Raw genomic sequence first — 22,502 nt, 5'->3', positions numbered from 1 at the left:
GGAAAAATTTGTTGACTAAAATTGAATATAATCCTTCTAATCTAAAGACCACTCCTTGATTATTGATTCCTTCTAGGAATATATTATAATTCTTATATAGGCCAAATTATATATAGGTTGGAAAATAATTTTATTCCCCAAGAATATAAAATATATTACAAAAAAATGGCAAGTCATGAATCATATGTAGCCTATTATATAAACCATTTGAGATCATTTGGTTTAAAATTTAGGTCAACATATGATTCAGTAAAGTGGATATATATGCCACTAGCTATCATTGATCAAGATCTCTACTGATGAACCAAAATTCACAAATATGTTTGAGAACTTGTACGAACTTGTTAACAAAGAAAGAATACAACACAACTTGAGTAAAAAATAAAAATGAGCTGTAATAGTATAGATATGACCATGGTTGGATTGTTAGTAGAATTCCTTTTACACAAATGTTAACTTGAAGAGATGATAAATCACTCAATTGAACTCTTAGAGTGTAAAAATTAGCAAAATAGGGACAAATTGTAGCAAAAAATATTTCTTAGTTGATGCAATATTTATCTAAACCAAAAATTATTCTTTGTTAGTACATGAGAGAGAAATAGGGAAAAAACATTGGGGGAGCCCACTAGGTCTTCACCAATTAGGGTTCATTTTATTGATGGAAGAAATTAATACTGAATTTGTTAAATATTACAATTTGACAATTCAAAAAGTTTTAAATCCTAACAATAATCTCTTTAATATCGAGTTGGAATCATTTGGTTTACATGGTACTCATAGTGACAATGCACATTTTCTATGTTTAAATACCACTAGGATAATGTTAGAGTTAGAGAGTAAAAGTAAAAATGTGTGTCACACTTTAATAAATGAAAATGTTGACAAAACACACAAGTTGATAAGCTTCATCAATACTTCCATTTTCAAAAATCTAAAATAATGTCATCTTGAATATATGTTCTTAAAACATTTAGGTACCTTAAAAATTATTTCAATCTCATCATCCATATGTCTAGATCTAATATTCAACCTATAGAATTCTTTATTGCATTCGATCATAGTTGATTCCTTCTAGTTGCAATTTTTCAATTTCCTCAATACACTCGCAATATAACCATTGGACCCAAGAATCCATCCTTTAACTTATTCACCATATCATCCCATAGTTTTGATATTGTTTTTCATTTCCTCTATCTATCTATTTACAAGTGTTCCTACCATAATGATATGTCCTTTCAACTTAGAATTAGAAAATTTCACCTTCTTATTTGCATTAGTATTCTTATCCTCTAAATAATTTTCCCTCTCAATGATAAAACTGAACAATTTATTAATTTATCTACTTTACCATTATAATCAGGTGGATTGAAATATGGTTTTGTAGAAAATCTAGTTAAGTCTCTCACAAACATTTCATCTCCTTGTTCAAGTAGAATATCTTCATCCCCTATTACTACTTCTCTAGTGCAATCACCACTTAAATCTTTAAAATGTCCTCCTCTTCTTTAGAAAGTGTCAAGATTTAAGTTGTCTTAACATATATCTTGTTACAAGCTAGGGTTGTCGTTGGAGCAAAATATCGACTTGTTAATGCCCGATACAACCATTACACTTATAGAACACATAAGGCAATTAAGTCATGTCACAAATCTTAAAGGGGAATGTTGGAAGTTAGTCCAAAAATCACCCACTCAGTGTTACTTGAGGAGATTTGAACCTGTGACCAATCTTTGATACCACTTGTTATAAGCTAGGGTTGTCGTTGCCCCAAAAGATCGACTCGTTAATCCTGGATACAACCACTAGACTTATAGAACATAGGAGGAAGTTAAGCCATGTCATGAATCTTGAAGGGTAATGTTGGTGGTTAGTCCAACATATCCATCAATATTGTATCTACTTACCTCCTTTCAAAAACCATCTTGAAATCTCTTTGCAATTGTAGGTCATATATGGCTACAAAAGAATAACTAGGGCTTTGTAACTTTAGGTTGACCAAGTTACATCCACAAGGAGCACAACCTTGCTTTAATAACACTTGGTCTAGTCACAAATGGGGTCCAACCTGTAAGAAATATTTCCAAGTGTGTAGAAAGAGTAAACACAATTAGATAACAAGGAAATCAATACATAAAAGTAAGATAAACTTCTATTCGAATGGAAAAAATAATTATGATTTGTAGGCAATATTCCTACTTACATGTCAAGCTAAACAAACATGATTTCTTAGTGAAAATTTGTTGACTAGACTTGAATAAAAACTTTCTAATCTAAAGAGCACTTCTTGATTATTAATTCCTTCTAGGAATCTATTACATTGCAAGTATATAGGGAAAATTATACGTAGGTTGGAAAACAATTCTATTCCCTAAGAATATACAACATATTACAACAAATATGACAAGTCATGAATCATATGTAGCTTTTTATAAAAACCATTTTAGAACTTTTGGTCTAAGATTTAGGTCCACACATGATCCAAGAACATAGAGATATATGCCACTAGCTACCATTGATCATAACTCTCTATTGATGAAGCAAAATCACTATTTGATCTCATACAAACTTGCTAACAAAGAAAGAATACATCACAATTTGACTAAAACAGAACCAAATGATCATGGATCTCTATAGATACAACCATGGTTTGATCATTATCATAATCCTTATCACACAAATGTTAACTTGAAGACATGATAATTTTCTCAATTGAACTCTTAGCTTATAAAAATTAGCAAAATATGGACAAATTGTAGCAAAAATATTTCTTAGTTGATGCAAAATTTATCTAAACCAAATATTATTCTTTATTAGTACATGAGAGAGAAATAGAACAAAAATTATTTTGGGGATCCCACCAAGTCTTCACCAATTAGGGTCCATTTCATTGATGGAATTAGTTAATACTAAAATTGTTAAATACTAGAACAATTTAGAAAGTTTTAAATCCAAACAATAATTTCTTTAATATCTACTTGGAATCATTTGGTTTACATTGTATTCATAGTGACAAGATGAATCTTCTATGCTTAAATATCACTATAAGGTTAGAGTGGAGGGTAAAAGTACAAATGTGTGTTGCACTTTAATAAAGGAAAATATTGACAAGATACAAACTGTTCAAATTTAAGGACATAAAATTGGAATTTGCATTCAGAATTTGAAGATGATGTAAAATAGGATCAAGTTTATGCTTATAATTTTTTAATTTTTTCTAAGCACGAAATTATGCATTTTTAAATTTCCAAAGTCCATTTATTAAATGCTAAAAATATGGGGTGTAGTTCCTATCAAGAAGGTATATGTAAATAATTATTTTTCTCTGATTTCAAAATATATTATAAATGGCATGTATACATAGTGTAGGAAAATTATTGGTTTTCAATATTTTTTTTTTCATTATGAGTACTCAAAGTTGAACTTATTATATATATATATATAAATAATCAAGATTTTACCCTCAAATCTATACAGCTTTCTAAAAAATAAGTTACAGATTGTTCAAGAGGGATCTATCCTCTAGTGCTATATATAAATTTAAAATTTCTTTGTTATGATTTATTATTTTTATTAATTTTTTGAGGTAGCATCTTCTCAAATGCTAAAATACCTACTTGCAATATTTTGAAGTTATAACATGTATTATAACTAATTAAAACACTATGAAATTTACATTATGATGATTTGACTTTGAGATGTATAAAAAAATATTTTTAGCTTTAAAATAAAGTAGAGATTTGATGGAGAAACGAAATCTAGCCAAAATAGGTTTGGATGTCCTCTATTATGACACACATCTATACTTTAACTTAGGGACAACTGTTGAACTTGTGTGTAATCTTATATTGATATAGTGCATGTCTTGCAGTGGCCTCAAAGCACAAATCCATGTTAGAGAATCTAAGAAACAAATGTACATAGTTAATGCAGTTGTGGTGGAAAAGGGATCCATTACGTTTCTAATTGATTCATTACTCAATGTCTAAATAAGGAACACAATAGGAGCATATAATTATCAAGACATGTATCTATTTGAGTAGGGTCAGACAAATCAGTATTTGTGAGGTAAAAAATAAGCACCTACCAAGATAGACTATATGCATATTCTCTTTCTTTATTCTATAGAGATTTCTACATCTAAGATATAATGGCTTTCATCATTAGATATTTTTTTACTGTATTTCAAAATTACATCATTATTGTGAGAGTCCTAGTTGGAAAAAAAGACATCACTATAATTACTCATGAAAGAACATATCCCAACTATAACATGATAACCTCCATGCACAATTACGACATTACTAGAGAAGTCAATTTCATTATCAATGTGATATAGGAGCATCCTAGGTTGCCTTGTATTCCTTCTCATTTGTCCATTCTCACGGTTATTACCAAGTTCTATCAATGAACTAACCAAGTGCTAGTAGTGTTAGTTAAGTTCAATGTTAACCAAGTTCAATATTAACTAGTAGTGTTAACAAAGTTTATAGTGTTAACCGAGTTCAGTGTTAATTGAGTCCATTGGTAACTAAGTTCTAGTGTTGATCGAGTGTTCCTTCATGTATTGAGTGAATCTAATATTTACTGATTCATAATTCCTTCTTTGACTAAGTTTGTCTGTGATTGGTCCTTAGTTTGAGTTGACTTACATATTTATTTTGGAACATGAATTTAATGATAGGATCTTGTCTTGGGATGAGTGCAAACCATTTTAAGGTCAATATTTCTATTATGTAATGATCTAGAATATTATATAATCTTTTTTGACAAGTATAAGTAGATTATTTGGTTTAGGTTAGGGAGAACTTAGAGAGTTCAGAGTAGACATTTTTGGAATTATGAATTTGAAGCTAGATTATGGATCTTGAAGTTGTATTTTGTATTTGGCCATAATCCAGAATTTTGTACAACTAGGAATGCATGTTGTAACTTGATAAATCAACTAATTATTTTTTTCTCTCTCCCCTTGGTCCTTTTTTTTCTCTCCTTGGTTTCATTGTGTTTACTTAGCAAGGTGTTTATATAGTTATGTTTGCCACTGGCCCAAGCTATTCAATCCCTCTTTGCATTACATGGTATCAAAGCTTGAGTTTCATGCTTGACGAGATTGGATCAGGTTGTAGGGTGGAAGATCCATGGATTGACCTATAAATTGTAGAGGGTTATGATCTTGCAGCAATATGTTTATAAAGATTCTTTGAGGTAGAGAAAATACTGGCATTGCTATTATGGACAAGTTGAGATAAATTATAGCCAGATTAGATGTTGTAGAGACAACCTAGAGGAGAGGGCACATACTAATGATGTGAGTGATGATGAAGCAATAGAACCAAACCCTAATCCAAAACCTGAGGAAGATCAAGATGAGTAAATATTGTCGAGATTATTGCCTACTGGAACATTCAAAGCTTGTTTGTAGAAGTTGTTCCTTATGATGGAAAATTGAACACTAATGTTGTGTTCGATTGGATATCTAATATAAAGCTTAGATACTGAGAATTTCTTTGAGGTTGAAAACACTCCTAATCATAAAAAGGTGAAAATTGTAGTAAGTAGGCTGAAAGATCATGTCTCACTATGGTGGGAGCATTTGCAAATTAATAGAAAAAGGAGAGGAAATGAGAAGACCAAGACTTGGCTGAAAATGGTGAACAAGGTGAAGAAGAATTTTCTTCCTACTGATTATGAATTTATCTTTTTGAGAAAGATGCAAAATAGGAGACAAAAGGACATGAATCTAAAAGAGTATATCGAAGAATACTATAGCTTGGACATCAAATCTAGACATGTGGATGATGAGGTTGAGAAATTTGCATGGGATCTAAATGGATTGAGATCTATAATTCAATATGAGTTAAGTTTTTTGAAATTGTAAAGTGTGGAAGAAGCATACTAATATAACTTGAAAGATGAGGAGATCTTGACAAAAAAACATGAACACAAAGAAAGAGGTAGAGGTGGTAGATTCTAGAAAGATAGACGTACATATTATGGAGAAGGTGGAAGATCTAATAATGTTTTAAAAGATAAAGGAAAATTTGAGTGGAAAATGATGACAAAGGAAAGATCAAATGGAAAGGTGGTAATTCTTACTAAGGAGGTACTAGTTCTTACTGAGAAAGAGGTAATTCTTATTCAAGAGGTGTTTTTTGTGGAAATTATTTCAAATGTGGAAAGGAAGGGAATATATCGTTTGAGTGTAGATATTGTAGTGAGAATGAAAAAGGTAACAAAAAAGTTTTCATTCTAGGAGACCTTGAGGGGTCACCAAGTGGACTTGAGGATGGAGAAAAATTTATGGTGAGAAGAAGTTTGTGTAGTAAGGGAATTGTTGAGGAGCTTTTCCTAAGGAGAAGTCTTTTCAAGAATATATGTAAGATGGCTGGAAAATGCTACAAAGTGATCATTGAAAAAGAAAGTTCAAAAGGTTTGGCATCAGAGGAGATGGTTACAAAGTTGCAGTTGTAGAGGCTCAAGCATCCTAAACCCTGCCTTGTCTCATTGATCAGGGATGAGCATAAGATATTAGTATGTGTTGTCAAGTTCAAATTGGAAATTTCTTTGATGAAGTTATATGTGATGTTATGCCTATTTATTGTTTTCATATTTTATTTCCCATAAACTATGACAATATAATGATAGATATTCTATACATGATGGAAGATTGAATCAATATACTCTTTGGATGAATAAGAGAAAACAAGTATTTTTTCCTTTGATTGAATGTCCATATGAGGTTAATTGTATTACTATTAAATTTTATATCAGCAATGGGAAGCAATTTAAAAAGGAAATGAAGAAGCATATTTTTTTTTTGCCATAATTCCTAGAAGAATTAGTTGTTCTAGTCATAGCTGATTGATAGAAAATAGTGATGTCTAAATGATAGAGGTTAGTAGTAACTGAATGACAATAGAAGCTACCATTATTGACCAAGTTTCAATAGAAATTGAAAGCATGCTAAATGAGTATAAGGAAATTATTGTAAAGGATATACCTAACCATTTACCACTAGTAGGAACTATAAGTCATTGTATGGACCTAATCCTCGGAGCTATTTTGCTAAATAAAGAACCATAAAAATTGACACCTATAGATAAGGAATAACTTAATAGAAAATTGCATAAGTTATTGTAGAAAGCTTTGATCAAAGAAAGTTTGAGCCCATGTTCTCTACCTATTATATTAGTACCTAAGAAGAATGGGGAATGGAGGATGGGTACTGATTCTAAAACTATTAACAAGATCACAATGAAATATAGGTTTCCTATGCCAAGGATGGATGCCATTATAGATTTTTGAGTGGAGAAAATTATTCTACCAAGATTGATTTGAAGAATAGTTATCATTAGATTAGAATTAGAGGAGGTGATGAATAGAAGACTACTTTCATGAAAAAAGATAGTTTGTATGAATGGTTGATTATGCCTTTTGGTTTAACTAATGCATGTAGTACTTTCATGAGATTGATGAATGAAGTTGTCAAGAGATTTTTGGCTAATTTCTTTATTGTTTAATTGGATAATATTTTGATATTTAGTCTTAAGACTAAGGAAGGCCATCTTGAGCATGTTGGACAAGTATTGCAAAGATTGAAAGATGGAGAAGTTGTTGATTAACTTGAAAAAGTGTTCTTTAATGCAAGAGGTGATTATGTATTTGGGATTTGTGATTTCACCTAATGGCTTGAGAATGGACCCTAAGAAAGTTATAGCCATTTTAGAATATCCTACAACTGAGAATGTGGGTGAGGTAAGATTATTTCATGGTTTCTCTAGTTTGTATAGAAAGTTTATAAAGAATTTTAGCTCTATTTGTAATTGTATGAATGAGGCAATGAGAAGAGATAAAAAATGATTTTAAGAGGACACATGGAGCTGATAAGAGTTTTGAGATATTTGAAAGAAAAGGTTTTTGAGTTACCTATATTAGCGTTGCCTAATTTCAATAAGGTATTTCAAGTTGAATGTGATGCAAGTGGTAGTGGAATAGGAGTTGTGTTGAGTCAAGAAGGTAAACTTATTTCTTTCTTTAGTGAAATGTTGAATGATGCTAAGAGGAATTATTTTGTGTATGATCAAAAGTTTTATTCTATTGGTCAAGCCTTGAAGAAATGGAGACATTATTTGATTTCTAAGGAGTTTGTGTTGTTTACTGACCATAAAGCTTTACACTATTTGGGAAGTCAACATAAGTTGAATCAAAGGCATATAAAGTGGGTTCAGTACTTGTAGAGTTTTACATTTGTGATCAAGCATAAGAGTGGAGTTACTAACTAAGTTGCTGATGCATTAAGGAGAATATGTTCTTTGTTGACAGAGATTAAGGTTGTTGTTCTTGGTTTTGATGAAATGAAGAAATTGTATGACACTGACCCTAATTTTTCTGAGGCACGGAGAGAGTGTAGTGCACCAAATCTAGAAAATCAAATGACTAATTTTGTTGAATATTTCATTCAAGAAGGTATGTTGTTGAAAGGAATTTAGCTGTGTATACCAAAAAGTTCTATGAGAGTTAATTTTATTAATGAAAAGCATTGTGGTGGATTGGATGGACATTTTGGAATTGATAAGACATTGAGTTTCATGAAGGATATGTATTATTGGGCACAAATGTATAAGAATGTTCAAAAGTTTGTAAGGAGTTGTGGAATTTGTCAAGTTTCAAAAGGCATAAGTCATAATACTAGATTGTATACACCTATTTCTATTCTTGATAAACCTTGGAGTGATATCAGTGTGGATTTTGTTCTTGGATTAATTAAGACAACAAGAGGGTATGATTCCACATTTATTGTTGTCGATAGATTTTCTAAAATGGCACATTTCATACCATGTAAGAAGAGATCAGATGATGTGCATATTACTAAGACTGTCTTCAAAGAGATTGTTAGATTGCATGAATTATCAAAAAGCATTATTTTTTATAGAGATTGTAAGTTTGTTGCTTATTTTTGGAGGACATTGTGGAAGAAAATGGGTACTAAGTTGAGATTTAGTTCTACATTTCATCCACAAACAAATGAAAAAATAGAGATTATGAATAGAATCTTGGGTAAATTTTTTGAGATGTTTAGTTGGTGATAAGCCAAGTAATTGGGATATGATATTGGTACAAGATGAGTTTGGATATAATAATTCTTTGAATAGGAGTACATGAAAAATACCTTCTGAGATTGTTACTTGAATCTAGCCTAGAGAAATATTAGATTTGAGGGATGTTGTTGGAGAAGAGAAGAGAAATGTTGAAGGGGAAACATTTGCTAGCTTTGTGAAGTCTTTGCATAAGCAAGTGAAGTTGATGTTGGGACAAAGTAATCAGAAGTATAAGGAGAATGCTCATAATTCTAGAAGGCATCATGTGTTTGAAGTTGGTGATGAGGTGATGGTTCTTTTGAAGAAAGATAGATTTCCTATTGGAACATATAGTAAGCTAAAAATGAATAATTTTGGATCTTGTAGAATTTTGAGGAAGTTTGATAGTGGCAAAGCTTATGAAGTTGAGTTACCTAATAACATGGATATATCTCTTATACTCTATGTTGTTGATTTTCATGAGTATCATGAGTCATATGAAGAAGTTGTTATATCAGATGATCATCCTAAAAAGTAGATTAAAGATGTTGAAGAGATATTAAATTAGAGAGTTGGTAAAAGCACAAGAGGAAAAGATACTATGAATTTTTGGTGAAGTGGAAGAATAGATCAATTAAAGATGCTACATGGATTTCTCAATCTGAGTTGCATTCAAATCAAGTTGGGATATCTCAATGATTCATAAGAATCATTTCTTTTGACCTTAGTTGTCTGATGAAGGAGCATCTTGGTTTGCCTTATTATCCTTCTCATTTGTTCATTTTGGAAGTTATCACCAAGTTCTAGTAGTGTTAACCAAGTTCAAGCAGTGTTAACTGAGTTCCAACACTGTTAACCAAGTTTAGTGTTAACTGAATTTACATTGTTAACCAAGTCAAGTGTTGATTGAGTTTAGTGTTGACCAAGTTCTAATGTTGACCAAGTGTTCCTTCATGTGCTAAGTGAATATGATATTTATTGATGCCTAGTTCCTTCTTTGATTAAGCTTTACTATGGTTGGTTCTAAATTTGAACTGACTTACATATTTAACTTAGATTGTGAATTTAATGATAGGATCTTTTCTTGGGATGAGTGTAGACCATTTTAAGGTCATCCTTTCTATTATGTAATGATCTAGAATCTTTTGTAAGCCATTTTTGGCATGTATAAGTAGAGTTAATTAGTTGAGGTTAGGGAGAACATAGAGAATTTAGGAAAAATATTTTTGGGATTGCAGATTTGAAGCTAGATCATGGATCTTGAAGTTGTATTTTGTATCTGGCCATAACCCAAAAGGCCTTATAGTTGGGCATGTATGCTCATACTTTCATGAATCAATAAAGTGCTCTCTCTCTCTCTCTCTCTCTCTCTCTCTCTCTCTCTCTCTCTGTATTTTTCTCTATGTGTTTTCTTTCATTCTATTTACTCAACAAGGTTTTTGGATAGTTAGGTGTGTCACTGGCCCTAGCTATTCAATCCCTCCTTGCATCACAACAAGAATACTTTTGGAACATATCTTGAGAGACCATAGAGATTATATTTGTGTAATATTATATTGACATACAATTTGGATGATATCATTGATCCTCTAGGTTGGATTGAGTGGAAAAAAAGAAATTGCATTAAAAAAACTTGGCTATGAAATGTGAATGATATCAACTAAAGTTTTGGGGACAATTCAAGAGAAGTTAAATGTTATTTGCAATTGGATTCCAAAATATTGCTAATTTTCCTTTACTCCCAATTCCCATTTATGTGGAATTGGATTGATTTTTCCAATTACACCTATTTATATAGAAGATTCAAATGTTGGTTTTGGTGGTAAATGGGAATTAACAAATCCCTATTTTAGTTACATGGTTTGAACACAAGCACAAAAAATATCAACTATGGACTTGACTATCCGAATTCAGTATAATTGTAGCAAGCAAATAGGTCTTAAATGGGAAATACAATACAACATTCTTTTATATTTTGGGGTTTAAAATGGTCCAAGAAAGGGAGCAATAGATTGACTAAATAGAGGAGGGGGTAAGGGCTTATATAGGAAATTGAATGTGTAGATAGTGGATGGATGTTGGAAGAGGTGGAAAAAAGAAATTTAATGAAATACTTGTTAAAAATAGGGGGGCACTTTAGAGTTCATTGAATGCACATAACATGATTGAGGTCATTACATAAATCCCCAACACAAAGTCCATGGAAGTAGACCAACATGAAAACTTGAAGTCTTTGCATGTTTTTAGTTTAAAGAATGATATAGGGTTTTTTTATATCTATATTGAAATGGGTTACAAATAAAGCTTTTGTGCATGTGGTTTAAAAGTGTTAGCTAAAGTTAGAAAATTATTTGTAAAAAAGTACCTAAGGGGTAGAGAATTCAAAGATCACGTATATATGCTTGATAAAATAAAGTATTATAGACATGAATATACAATGGGTGTGCCTAAGAGGAGGAGATATACTAGTAGAATGTAGAAAGAACAAAATCAGCCTCTATAACAATTTGAGAGTTCAAAAATAAAGAAAATTATAGAAGTTATAGGTGTATAAAAATAAGTTTGAGTATGTAAAAGAATGGTTTATTTTGATTAAGTAATGTACATGGTTGATTGATTAAAATAAGAGAACATAAGGAATCGAGTATTTTGTATACATATGTATGAAAGGAAGAGAATATTAAATTTAGAATGTTTGAAAAAGAGGTATGGTAATGCTTCTATAGCTACAAGTGAGTGAAGAGGACAATGTTAAAAGTAGTGTGAGAAGAAAAAGTATGAATGCATCAAAAGTACAAGACTTGGTAGTTTGTACATGTCAATAAGTGTATATTTTTGTTCTGTATATCAACGTGAAGGATTCCTATTAAATATATAGAAAAGTAAATGAAATGCTAATAATTGTGTAGTATTTACCAGAGAAAGAAGCAAAGAACTAGATGTACATCAAGGGGTGAAAAAGAATAGAGAGATTATAGAATATTCTATGGAAATTGAAGGTATAGCTTCAAAAATTTGAAAGGTGTTATTGTAGAATCCATGAGTTGGATGAATAAAAGTGATTTTTCTATACTTGTAGTGATAAAAAGAGTTTATGGAGCTAAAAATGTATAGAGATATAGTATATATAGAAGTCAAGCAAAAAGTAAGAGTTACAAAATATTTGTAACGATGTATTTATATTATTTTAAGCACTTTTAACATAATCTATTAATCTGAGTAGGTGATTTGATCAGGGGTAGATGGTCCTTTGGATAGGTGTCCATAATGTCAAGAGCTTGTATTCATAAGTTAAGAGTTGGTGCTCATTTGGGTTGATGCCCATAAAAAATGTAATCAATTTGTTTCACATAGTGAAGCTAGATTAGAGTAGTAATCTCTCTAAGCCATAATCAATGACGTTTTTCCCCACTATGAGTTTTCCTCATATATTATGTTTCTATTTGTGAGTGTTTCATGTGTGTCTATTTTCCTATCATTTCTTTGTAACTATTGTTCATTCATTTAGTTGAGTGACATAGATATTTGAAGAAAAAGTATTTTAAAGACCACTTGTTCGGCCCTATTAGTAGTCCATTTGTATTATTTTAGTTGAAATCTCCAATGCCCAACCTATCACCTTGAATGTGCCAACCCTATGCAAGAAACCTATCATTCTGGAATTTATAAATCTCAACTCATCATAGAAGGATTTTCTAATTAAAACTAGAAACAAATATATTAATATCTCTACACTAAATTATCACATGGTATTCTTAATCTTTGAAACAATTCCCCATTTATACGTATTTACAAGGAATCGATTAACTAACTTTCACTAGGGTTCATAAATAAGGTTTATGATCAAACATAATATCAATATCACCATGTTACAACGTAAGTACTTATATGAAGGGGGGATGGACTAGTAAGGCTAGGGTTAGACTGCAAGAATTCTTATTAATATTAATTAGAGGAAGATACTAAAATTTCTCTCTTCAATCTTCCTGTAGCTCGTACGTGCTGAATTAGATGTGGAGCGATGTCGAAAGATGCTTACTAATTAGAGTTGAACAGAAATCATGATGAGTATACTCAGGTTTAAAACGAGTTTCAAAAATTAAAATCAACATGAAACTACTTTCATGAACTACGATATAGAAGAACATTCATTCCTTTTAAAGGAAGAAACGTCCAATTTCCTGAACTTCTATTTCCAATGGGTGAATATAACGATTTCTATATTAACAGTTTGTTCATCTCACTATTCCAATTTATCATTTAACAAAGAACACATGGTCAAACCAACCCCATCAAACTATATCAGTTATTTATCTTATTTAGTGTTTCATACACAAAATTAATTACTCTTAATCATGTCCAAGGGGCCACAATGACAAAAATTATCCGCTCTATCCCTATTTCACTCACACGCTTCATGCGGAAACACACAGGGAAATATGTAAAAGGTAGATGGTATGACAACATATATTATTACATAGAGATTTAAGAATAAGGCATGTAAACTGTTTGACAAATTGGCTCATGGAAGAGCGTGCGAAAATCAGTTGAGTAGACTCAGATCTGCCAATGACTTCTGGGAATATTGCTTACTTGTAACCTATTTACCAAAAGAGAATAGATTGTAAAATGAAAGAGAAGAGGGAAAAATAGAGTTCACTAATTTGTATATAAGGAAAATTTCATTACATATGGCAAAATTCTATTTACTAAGCCCTTAAAAGAAACTCAACAAGCCGTCAAACAACTGGAATCTCATCAGTTGAATTTAAAGGAGAATCGCTGGTAAGAATCCTCAAAACAACCATGACTTGTGTAGATATGTATTGTGAAACCTATAATTCTTATCCCTGACAAGAAGAATCATTCTAACAAACAAACATGAAAATAGGCGTTTGTACAAGAATTGTCGGACATGCACTATTATTACAACCCACAACAATAAAGTGAATTAAAAAATTTAATCTGAAGCCTCATACTCTAAATTAATTATATTTCATATAATGTTTCAACTTTAATACCAAAACGATACATCTAAAATCATATGAATGATAAAATGTAAGAGATGAAAATAGTAATCATATAACCCTTTATTATTGTCTAAATTCACATGTCATAAATAAAAATGTTATAATTATAGGAAAATAAATTATTTGAGTGTTTTAAGAAAGCATATTAAATAAATGCTATTTTAAAAGTGTAAATTAAAATCTTTGAAAAAAATAAACAATCTGTTATGAAAATCATAAAGAAAGTTATAATTAATCTGGGTTTTCAATCTTCTTCTTAATATTATTTTTGTTTATTTAGTTGGAGTAGATTCTAACTCAAACTTCCTCAATGAAAGCTTCACAACTTACCATCGTGTTGTAGGTTATTATCTTCAGTCTTATATATGTGTTATTGGAGATAAATAGTTATCCATTTAAAAAATTAAAAAAATCTAGTAATGAAAATCTAGTTGTAAAATGATAAATAAATGCTTATGCTTTATTGATCACCTTAGAGATTCTATTCGTGACTTATCCAATTCATTACTGGTAACCAATATGAATGAAATATCACATCAGACACATTGATCGTATTGACATATACCTAGAAAAAAAAACACATAAATATAGCATGCAAATGCACACTATATGATGTGCATTAGATCCATCATCGCCAACCACTAAGAAGCTTACCCCATTTATTGGGACCACACCCTTACCATTAACCTAAAAATCTACTCAACTAGTCAATTTACATCATATATTAGTATAACCAAACCACAAAATTGCAATGGACTATGATGCAATTTTATAGAAAATATAGTATATATCTTATACAAAATTGCAATAATAAAATATATTACTCAATGTTATATAGAAAATTGTATAAGAAGCAGTAATTCACATGGTTTACAAGATGATGTATTTGCTATACATACATGAGAAAGTCACTGGCCCACTTAAGAAAAATGAGGCTTCTAAGAGCGGAATCACTTAAAAGTAAGAGTACCATAAATAATGCAGGCGGTGAGCGCAACCAATACTATAGACGTGATGCGAAGATACCATTTCCTCCTAAATCCTAAAATTCTGAACATCAAGGATAAAAGCGGTATGCCAAGATAAAGAGGCGAGAAGATTACAAAAACTATCTCGTCTACCCGAAGTGACTCATACTTGGAGAAAGCTTCCTTATGAGTACTTCTCAAATCGTCATAATTAGCAGGAAGTATGATGATAATGGTAGCACTCACAAATGATGCTGTCGTCCACAATATGGAGACTATCAAGGTCATCCCGGACATATGGGATAAAATTGATCCTCTTTCAAAGTATCTGTCTCCAGTAAGCTGTCTAACTATCAAGGTTACCACGGACATATGGGATAAAATTGATCTTCTTTCAAAGTAACTGTCTCGAATAAGCTGTCTAACCAACCATGCAATAACCAGTGTAAAGGAAGTGGTGAATGCTGCAGTATTAGAGAACAGAAACAATTTGAAAAGATGACGAAACGCCATTTTGGCAGCTCCATAGTGAACACTGTTTTTGTCATTTTCAATTCCACCAGGAACTGTAAGGATGGCCGCAAATGTGACAGTAGCAATCAGTGATGCCACTACCATGTGTGTATTCACAATATCTTTATATTCCCTTTTGTCTGAATCAGAAATGTTCCTATTATAGTTTGGCTTGTGACTCAATCGGATACCTCCTACACTCTCCAATAGTTGTTCAATCCTGGCAAAATTGGAGTAGGGGTTGTCATTGGCTGCTGCAGATGCAATGTCAAGTGCAGTCATGTCATCATTGTTCACGGCATTCACGTCGATACCTTCCAATGAGATAAGGAATTCCACCAGCTGCACAAACCACAAAATTATACTACTTTATATCTCGAACTATTCAAATAGAATTTTTGAGAGAAGATATTAAAGTACAAACATTATTCATTTGATTAAACACCACCTATTTATTCCTTGTGCCTACTCAAGTTACATAACATAAATTCTCGCTATTGATACATGATCCACCATTGCATATGTATCCAGGATCTTCCAATTATTAGTCCCTGCCCACTATAGCCGGACTAATGTTTTCGGCCGGCTTTATATACTTGTTGCCTTGAAAATCAGGAACTATCAAAAGATCAAAAGATTATTGTATGCTACTGAAGTTAAAAGGTTCACAAACAGAAATACAATTCTGTTTTTTAATTCTTCTAACATCTATTTTAATTTTTTGTGTTATAGTTTTTGTTTTCAACTTCTTATTTCACTTTTTTATGCGATGTTCATAAACTATTAGATATTTGTAAAGGGGACTCTTTCAGCCTCTGAATTTCCTAGAGCCTTTTAACAACAATATTTTGTGCATATCTTGCGATTACACATTTTTTTAACACATTTGTTTGAGAGATTTAGTAAAGATGTCCATGTCTGTGGTTAAAATAACTTAAGGCATGCGGTTGTATCAGACATTGATTTTGATTGGTATAGATAATTACTTGTTCCTTACGGATGAGGGTATTCTTCCATGTTGATGATACTAGCATCTACACTATGATTGGTATACATAATCACTTGTTCCTTACGGATAAGGGTATTTTTCCATGTTGATGATACTAGCATTTACACTATCTTATATACAAACGCTTTTCTCTCGTCTCCTTTGTAAACTTGGTCTCATACAAGACTCGTTCTCCAATTTCTTTTTTCAATAATTTAGAGGCATTGCTGTTGGAGACTGTAATCTCGACTACCTCTCCTCATATCCTTTGTAAGATAAACATATCTCCAACATTAATGACAAGCATAGTAGGAAGATCTGGCTAAGATTGAATATATTCTTCAACTTGTAATTATTCCATCTAGAATTTCCTCACACATCTGGACAGTATGGAAAATAGAATTTATATTATTGTAGACACCTCCATCGGTCTCAAGTTTTCTATCTCACTTTGGTGTATTTTGCTATTCACTCTCTCAGATGAGTCTAGCTCTGCATAGCTATGAGGAATGTTAAAAGATATTGATTAATTGTGTTTTTGAATGTTAGAGTTGAAGCTCAGTCATTAGACGGTCTTCAAGAGAATGAGGAAAGAGTTATAAAGGTAGTGATTTTTATTGCAGCTCTATTAACAAAAATATTACAAAGGGTTGAATATAAAGAATTCACATCTGTAGGAAAAAAATAAAAGAAAAGAAAAAAAACTTGATATGTATGTATCTGGACAAGTTTTATTTGCAAGAAAATTAAACTAAATTTTAAATATATGCATACATCACATTCTTATTTGCATAAAAAACTACCTAAAATCTTCTTAAGGGAAAACTTCTATTTTTTCCAGCAGCATCATCAATTAATCACACACACCCTCCCTTGATGCTGACTGGACTACAATCTGACCACAAAGAACAAAAAACTGATTATTGTCAACTCCCTTGATGAAGATATCTGCTAGCTAATTTTTGGTGTTTATGTATTTCAATTCAACTTCATTTTTCTGTACCAAGTCATGGATAAAATGATACTTCAAAACAAAATGTTTTGTCCTGCTGATATTTTGCTAACTAAATAGCACTTACATATTTTTTGCTAGTAAGGAGCACTTACATTGTCACAATAAATTATTGTAGGCTGAATTTGCTTCTTCCCAATTTCGATTAGAACCTTTCCTAGCCAAAGAGTTTGTGTGCCAACTAAAGTAAATCAAACATACTCTACTTCTATGGATGAGAGGGAAACAATGTGTTGTCCCTTTGAACTCCATGTAATCAAACTAGAACCAAAAGAGAAACAATTTCTAGATGTAGACTTATAGTCATCCAAACTACCTCCCTAATTTGAATCACTAAATCCAACAAGATTGAATATTTTAGAAGAGTGGCAATGAATACCAAAATTGATAGTTCCTTTCACATATGTCAAAATCCTTTTGGATTCTTTCATGTGTATCTCTGATGGTTTTCTCATGTATCTTGAAATAAGAGAAACTAAATAAACAATATCAGGTCTTGTGTGGGCTAGAAACATCAAACTCCCAATGATACTTCTATAGTCTATCTCATTAACTAATATAACACCATCTTCTGTACACACCACAACTCCATGAGAAAATGGAGTAGAAAGAGGTTTACTATTAGCCGTATAAAATTTCTTCAACATATCTTTTGCCTACTTTGTTTGAAAAATAAAAAGCTTGATAAATCTCCATTCCAAGAAAATATTTCATGAGACAAAGATCTATCATCTCAAATTCTTCCATCATGGCATCTTTGAATTCATCTTTCATTTTACACCAATTACCCATATATAATAAATTATCAAACAAACTCACAATGATAATATCATTAACTTCTTGTTTTTAGTGAAGGGTAGGTTCACTCTTACCTCTTTGGAAGTCATTCTGCTGAAAATACTCGTTATTCTGAGCATAACATGCTCATGGTGTTTTCTTGAGACCATACAAGGTCTTTTTCAACTTGTAGACATGATCCTCTTTATCTTGAACTTCAAAACCTTGTGGCTGCCCCACATATTCTTCCTCTTCAAAATACCTATTCAAGAAGGAACTTTTCACATCCATGTGATGAATACTCGATTTCTTTTGAGTTGCAAGAGAGATTAACATCCTAATATATTCTCTTGTTTTGCTACTAGTGCAAAAGTTTCTTCATAATCAATATCATACCTTTGAATAAATCCTTCAGCAACTAATCTTTCCTTATGTCTTTAAAAACTCCTATCAATGTCATACTTAACCTTGTAGACCCATTTTGTGCCAATCTTCTTCTTCTCATGTGAAAGATTTACAAGCTACCAAGTCTCATTCCTATGAATTGAATCCATCTCTTCTTTCATCTCTTACATCCAAACCTCATTAGAACATGCATCTTCAAAACATGATTTCAACTTAAACAAGTAATGCAAAATTTACTATCTCACCAATTAGATCTTCTTCAGGTGCTTGACTTTGACTTCTTTGTTAAACATTTTTCATTCTTCTCAACTTCTTTGTAGGCCTTGGAGTTACATTTGGCTTAGTATATGGACCTGATAATGGGGCTACTTGGTGGACTTGAAGATCTTGAAATAGAACCATTAGTTGGCTGCTCATGATCATTATTGTAATAACCACCCCATTTTTGTTTGTTTATTTATTTGAGAAGACCTGCAGATTATTAAGTATTATCAATTAGAATATTATTTTCAACATGGCATTTTGACAAACACTAAGCAAACATACAACAATAAATATGAAAAGTCTAGAACCTCCTTATTTGCTGATAAAATATTGATTTTGCAATAGAAATGTTTACATAAAATTGCCTTATAGGCTGCAACAAATATTTAGACTAATATTTAACAATTAAAATGCCTAAAAAGAATAGTATGATTGAAGGAACCTCAAAGTAGTGATCTACAAATGAATGACAACATCCCAACTTTTTAACTAGCAAGAGTGGGCAAGAAAACACAATGCAACAATGTTCATACACTATAGCAGCACTATTCATGACACTATAGCAATTTTACTATTGACATGCACTGTAGCAAAATATTGTTCATGTGCACTATAGCAAAACACTATTCATATGCACTGTAGCAAAATCACTATTCATGAACACTATAGCAAAAACACTATTCATGCGCACTGTAGCAAAAAACTATTCACGCACACTATAGCAAAATCACTATTCATGGGCACTATAGTAAAAACACTATTCACGCACATTGTAGCAAAATCTCTATTCATGATTGCATAACCTGAACTTTAGAGTTCTTAAATCATGTGTAGAATAACCAATAAATCCCACTATGTTTCTTGAAAGGAAACACACAATAATCCTCTTGACAATGTCTTTAAACAGTGAAGAGAATGCTAGCAAAGAGGGGTTTAGTCCTCCCAGGTCAACAATTAGATTTCTCAAAAATCCAATATCATAATAATAATGTCATCCAAGCATGCCCTAGCTGATTAAAGCCAAGAGAATATAAACCCCTCCTAGAATTTGACTTCATTTGCATAAGCAATGAGAGATAAATGGGAAATACCTTTTCAAAAGAACTTTATAATAAATTGGCTTAATAAGTCTTTTATTTAATTATCACTTTATAATAAAGTAAATTAACTTTGGCAGTAAAATCATATAAGGGTCAAACTTAGAATACCATGTACGATAGCTCATTTAAAAGATCTCAACCAAATTCACCAAGCTAAACACTGCAAATTTCCATATCAATTGACTCCCACTGACTTACTAAAATAACAACTCCTACAAATACTGCCAAATGAGCTCTTGTCATAGGCTAATCTATTGACCTTAATGCTCACATTAAGTAGGGGACATTATAGTCCACCCCACTTGAAATTGCTTCTCATCAAGCAATCTCAATTCTTGATGCTACAATACCTACTCTTTTTCCCAAGTAGCATCATCCTCTTCTAGGTTTCTCCATTTGACCAAGTATTTTTTAACCACCCTATTCCATAGAGTCATCTCCCTGGTATCCAGATTAGCCTTAGGAATCAATACGAGCTTCCCCTCCTCATCCAATGGTGGAAAATTTGCAAAAGGCACAACTCTCTTACCAATGGCTTTCTTAAGCCTCAACACACAAAACACATTATGCACCTGACTTCTCTCTGGAAGTTTAATCTCATAGGAAACCTCCCTCACCCTACAAATCACTTTGTAGGGACCATAAAATTTAGGCTTCAAATTCTTTGTTTCACTCTTCTTGAGTGATGACTATCTTTATGGTTATAGCCTCAAGTAAACGATATCCCCAACCTCAAAGCTACACTCTATCTGGTGCTGATCAACATATAATTTCTTCTAATTTTGGGCTTGTTGTATATTCTCTATAAGCACCCTCAAAATATCTTGACTATCCTGCAAGAAGTCTTTGGCTTTGGGTACTCTACTATCCCTAGACTAGATCCATGAAGCTAGGTGCTTCATAACCATACAGTACCATGATTGGAGTCATCTTGATGGACATATGATAAGTGGTGTTATAATAGTACTCTCCCATATATAGCCATTTAACCCAAGCTCTCTGTTGTGCAGTCACATAGTTCCTTAGATATCCTTCTACCTATCTGTCCATGGATGATAACTAGTGCTAGGTGTAAGATCTGTACCACACAACTCAAACAATTCTTACCAAAAAGTACTCATAAATTTACTACCCTAATCACTGACAATGAAACTAGGTAGTCCATGTAACATGAATATCTCTCTAAAGAAAATATTGGCCACCCGTGTTACTGTGTAGGTGGATGGAGTAGCAAAAAAGTGAGTGAACTTTGTCAGCCGATCAACTACCACATAGATGCAATCTCTCCCCTATACTTGTGGTAACCCAGTGATGAAGTCCATAGAAATAATTTCCCATTTCCTATTTGGAATGGGAAAAGTATTTAACAATCTTGTAGGATACACATGCTCTCCCTTATTTTTCTGACAAACTACACACTTCCTAATATGCTTCTGAACATCATCCTTGAGCTCTTTTCATGTGAACCACTCATGAATTTGCCTATACATCTGAAAGACCCTTGGATGTCTAGCTGTAGGTCCATCATGAAATGCCTTAAGTATTACCTCCCTAAACTATGATGAAGGAATCAAATATATCCTTACCTGAAACTTGATCAATTTGTCCATCACCACATAATGATCATCTTCTATGGTGCTTGCAATTACTCTAGAAGCCCAAGTGTCCCTCACATACTCTATTGTAATCTTATTTCTTCAACCTCTTGTAATCTCAACTAGAGCACAAATATGAGGTCTCTTGGATAAATTATATTCCACCATGTTCTTCTTACCTTTGACAAACTCAATGTCAAAGTCATAAGCTAGCAACTTGATAATCTACTTTTGTTGTCTATTATTCAAGTCATGCTAGCTCAGGAAGTATTTGATGTTGTTCTAATTAGTCTTGATAACAAACTTTCCACCAACTAAGTAGGACCAAAACTTGGCCAATGCATTCATAATGGCCAACATCTATTGGTCATAGATGGAATAGCTTCTCTCCACTCGACGAAGCTTCCTACTTTGAAATGTAATGGGATGCTTCTCATGCATCAAGACTGCCCCAATCCCATCACCTGATGCATCACAATGAAGCTCAAATGGCTTCATGAATTTTGGTAGAGCTAATCCTAGACATGATGACATCAACTTCTTAAAATGATTAAAGCATCTCTGAGATGTCCCTATCCATACAAAGGCCCCTTTCTTTGTAAGGTATGTCAAGGGTGCAATGGTTTGTGAAAATCCCTTAACAAATCTCTTATAAAACCCGTAGAGACCAAAGAACCCCTTAAGCTATGTGAGGTTCATAGGAGTAGGCCAATCAACAATAGCTCTAATATTTTTGGGATCTACCCAAACTCCATCTGCGTTGATGATATGCC

The 22,502-nt window shown here is 32.2% G+C and overlaps 1 protein-coding gene across 4 annotated transcripts in view; it reads right to left on the bottom strand.

Moving 5' to 3' along the window:
- Nucleotides 1-14,874: 14,874 nt before the first annotated feature.
- The window catches only part of LOC149558191 (uncharacterized), a 258,580-nt gene continuing 250,952 nt past the window's right edge, over nt 14,875-22,502 (bottom strand). For all 4 annotated transcript variants that reach the window (XM_089832539.1, XM_089832538.1, XM_089832537.1 and 1 more), the window contains one exon: nt 14,875-15,930. In XM_089832539.1, the coding sequence (XP_089688665.1) occupies nt 15,058-15,930 (873 nt within the window). In that variant the 3' untranslated portion in view covers nt 14,875-15,057. The remainder of the gene's footprint in view (nt 15,931-22,502) is intronic.

Source organism: Cupressus sempervirens, chromosome 5 (genome assembly GCF_028749045.1).
Source record: "Cupressus sempervirens isolate cs-2001-9-10 chromosome 5, ASM2874904v1, whole genome shotgun sequence".
NCBI classification, from domain to species: Eukaryota; Viridiplantae; Streptophyta; class Pinopsida; order Cupressales; family Cupressaceae; genus Cupressus; species Cupressus sempervirens.
The sequence above is the reverse complement of the archived record's forward strand: the minus strand, read 5'-3'. Positions and strand labels throughout refer to the sequence as shown.